This window comes from Podospora anserina, chromosome 5, assembly GCF_000226545.1.
Source record: "Podospora anserina S mat+ genomic DNA chromosome 5, supercontig 9".
Lineage (NCBI taxonomy): Eukaryota > Fungi > Ascomycota > Sordariomycetes > Sordariales > Podosporaceae > Podospora > Podospora anserina.
Window position 1 is genome coordinate 649,113 of NW_001914843.1, and position 3,696 is coordinate 652,808.

General features: G+C 55.5%; 2 protein-coding genes across 2 annotated transcripts in view; both read right to left on the reverse strand.

Annotated features, from left to right (window-relative positions):
- PODANS_5_9270 (uncharacterized protein) overlaps window positions 1-1,767 on the reverse strand; it is a gene marked incomplete at both ends in the record, with an annotated part of 2,284 nt that extends 517 nt beyond the window's left edge. The window contains 2 exons of the mRNA XM_001904710.1: window positions 1-1,139; window positions 1,200-1,767. Coding sequence (XP_001904745.1) covers window positions 1-1,139; window positions 1,200-1,767 — 1,707 coding nt within the window. The remainder of the gene's footprint in view (window positions 1,140-1,199) is intronic.
- A 1,108-nt stretch (window positions 1,768-2,875) lies between these two features.
- PODANS_5_9280 (uncharacterized protein) lies at window positions 2,876-3,595 on the reverse strand (the record flags this gene model as incomplete). Its single annotated transcript, XM_001904711.1, has 1 exon — window positions 2,876-3,595. A coding segment is annotated over one exon (720 nt), but the record flags the coding sequence as incomplete, so codon positions are not given.
- Window positions 3,596-3,696: the final 101 nt, after the last annotated feature.

Genomic DNA, 3,696 nt, shown 5'->3' on the forward strand with positions numbered 1-3,696 from the left:
AGCTGATGAGTGGACGCAGTTCCCAACACCCCTTCCTAAGTTGTTCGCAGCAGCAACCATCTCATCCCATTGCTCCAACACCCCAGCCTCCAACTCCCTCATCAAATGCTCCAGCGCGATAAACGTCCCCGACCTCCCCACCCCAGCAGAGCAGTGCACAATCCTCGGATTATGCGGCCCCGCATTCTTCTCCCTCGACAAGCCCATCAGCGTAAAAAACGAGTCCAAGTCCTCCATCGCCGGGACGCCAAAATCCGGCCACTTTTTATAGAGAAAGTGCCAGAGAATCTTCTCCTCAACTGCCCCCCCCACCCCACCACCACTCGACGCACTCGATTCAGTAGGTGAGGGGACATAATCCTCCTCCAAAACAGGAACCTCGAGCGTGCCAGACGACGAGGTGGCAGCACCAGGAGACTTCATCTTGACGTCCATATCCGCGTCCCTCTCCGTTTCCCTCGTCGCCGCAGAGCTCGGTTCAGGAGTTTTATCCCGTCCGTTGGTGAAAAGCCGGACCGGAGAGCGGGATTTCTTCCTGTTTTGTCCCCCGCCGCCGCCGCCGCCGCCGCGGGAATGGATTGTAATGACCAGCTTGCGTAGCTCAATCGCGTCCCCTGCCGGGGTGGGCTCCAACCCGTCGCACCGGACCGTCGCCCTGAACCCATCCCCAAACTCATCCCTCTCGTTGATCTCAAGCGGGGGGTCTTCCTGGCTCCGTGGAAAGTAAGGAAAACACTTCTCCATGTGCCCCTCGTGCGTCTCGGTCAACATGACAATCACACCCGGCGATTCGACCTGTTCCACCACCATCCTCCAGACGTGGTCCATCGAGTTTTGCTTTGGACCCTGCATGGCGATGTACCGGTCTGGTTCTCTCGGCCGGCCGCTGATGGGGAAAGGGTGCAGGACGATGGGGGAGGCGTTGACGTAGTCGAGTTTTCCTTCTGGGACCTGGAGCTTGATCCGGTGGTTGTGCCAGGGTTGGATGTTCATGTACCTGTCCAGTTTTCGGAGATGGGGCCCTTTTACGCGAGCCCAGCGGAAGTCGGGGGAGAAGCTGGACGAGTTTTCGTTTTCGAGGCCTTGTTGGATGCGCATTCTTTCGAGCCAGACCAGTTCGCCGAATTTGAATTCGATGTCTGACACAAACACAAGTTAGTGATGTGAAAAAGTCAGGGGGAGGAAAGGGAATTACTGACCTATCTCGTTTGATTCCAGAAACGCGGGCATCTTCACCTGCTTTGGTACTCGCAACAATGAGGATGATGATGATGATGATGATGATGATGATGATGATGATGATGGCTTCTCCTTCAGTTGTTGTTGTTGTTGTTGTTGTTGTTGTTGTGGTACCTGCAGCAACTGCTGTCCAGTCTCCCCATTATTCTCCCCAGCCGTCTGTAGCCCACTCGTATCCATCTTCAAACTCAAAGGCGACACCGGCCTGCCATCAACCGAACCAGCAACCGGCGCAGTCGCCAAAGGTGAATGCGGCATCGACGCGGGAGGCGAATCGCGCGCCCGCTTCTGCGACCGGTGGAAAACCCGACTAAAAGGGCTGAGCTTCCCGCCAAACGGTCTCAGCGGCGACTCGGGCACCGGCAGAGGAAGATCGCCAGGTGGAGGGGTGATCTTTCCGGTTGGATCAGTCGTCGAGTTGTTGTTGCTGCTGCTAGGTCCAGCAAGACCGTTGGTTATCAGCGGGGGACCAGCAGGCAGCTCCTTTTTGGCCCGCCTGAACCGTGGGAGGTGGGCCATGGTTGGCATGGATGGCGGTGAGCTGAGGAGGAACAGGCGCCGCTTGATGTGCTCCGTGGCGTTACGTGTTGGGATTACGGTTTCGGTTTGGCTGTGTGTATGGCACACAACACGAAGCAGTTCGGATTATTATTATGGAGATCGTTGTGGTAGGTAGGGTAGTGTTGAGGCGGTGACTGGTTGCGCAAGAGAGACAAAAAAAAGGTTAAAACGGAGAGGGGCGATGAAACGGTTACTCGAAAGGTGAGGAGAGACCAGTGGGCGAAAGGTGCGATGGAGGGGAAAAAGTGAGGCGGAGGAGGGGACGACGAGGTAATATGTCGGGCGGTGGCGGCGACGAGGGGTAAAATAGGTCGATCTCTTTTTCACCCCCCGGTATTACTTGCAGTAGGTGAGCAGGTCACCTCTTTCGTCGGAGCCCTTCTTGTTGTTGGGTCGTCTCTTTGAAGATTAGATCAGAAAAAGGGGGCCCCAGGACAAGGCTATTATTTGTCCCTGACCCGGCCGGGAGCAAGCGAGTTTCTCTCTCTCTCTCTCTTTTGAGGAAGGTCAAACAGGAGCCTCTGGAAGGAAGGTGACGTTTTTGTTACTTGTCGCAAAGGAGACTGATGACTGGTCGGAAATGTTGCGCTTCTGCATCTTTTTCTGCAACTGACTTGGACGCCCAGAGGCGGCTGCACAGCGGGTGCTTGCAAATCCCGCTCCAGCGCTGAAATTAGCGGCAGCAGTGGACCCCCTTTTCATGGGTTAATTTTCCTTTGGAATTCCCACAGAAGCTCACCAGTGGGTGTTGGTGACCGGGGCCCTGGCCGGCTTTGCGGCTGGTGAAGAGGCCAATGAAACCTCACACCAAGCGTCATATCAGACGGATGATAATGGTATCCTACCTCGAGACACCCGTCAGGCACATCTGCCATGGCAATGGACAGCCCTGACTTGCTAGTCCTCTCACTGCATATGCAGCTGACGTGCTAACAGCCTCACGCCATCCCCTCAGTCAACAGATCGACATTGTTCTGTTGGCCACATAATAAAACAGAGAGAATTGGTCACGGACAGGTCAATGTGTGAAAAAAGGTCACCTGTGTCTCTACAAGACCTTGATCTTGTCCCTGCTCTACTTCTTCCCCCCCCTCTCCCTCTCCCTCCCCCTCCCCACCTCCTCCACCCCAACCTCAACCTGTATCCTAACCGCCTCCCTCAACTTCTGCACCACCTCCCCCTGCCCCGAAAACGCCCTCTCCAGAATCTCATCCATCTCCCTCTCCACCTTGGCCACATTCCTCCCCCCCATATTCTTATTCCCTCCCCCACCAACCTTCAAATCAACAAACACCCCCGCCCACCTCTTCGTAAAAGCAACAATGCTCCTCCTCAGCTCATCATCCAACTGCTCATGAACATCCACCTCCCCTTCTTTACCCCCTCCTCCCTCCTTGACCCCATTCCCTCTGCCTCCTCCTCCTCCTACTCCTCCCAAACCCAGCAGTGAACTTCCCGGAATATACCCCCCAATCGTCCCCCCCAAACTGCCCACCCGTTCCCAAACCCCCCTGATTAGATTCCCCCCTACCGGCTTCAATATTCCGTCCCAAATCTGCCCAAAATGCTGCATCTCCCTGATCCTCCCCGAGACCGACTGCGTACCAATATGCACGTTTCTGATGTCGCCAATCTCGAGTGTCACAAGCTCGTTCTTGAGGATAAGCAAGTTTTTAATCATAAACAGATCTGGGTCGGTACCCTTGTGGGGAGCTGCGCGGATGCGGGCCTCGGCGCGGTGAAGGCATGAGATGGACTCCCGGAGCAGGCCGAAGATGATGGGGGAGTTGCGTTGCTATTGGACAGGTTAGATGGGGGTGTGGATGGGAAAGGGGGGCGGGAGAGAGAGAGAGGGAAAACATATTACCCCACAGTCAACTGGCAAGGATTTGATCA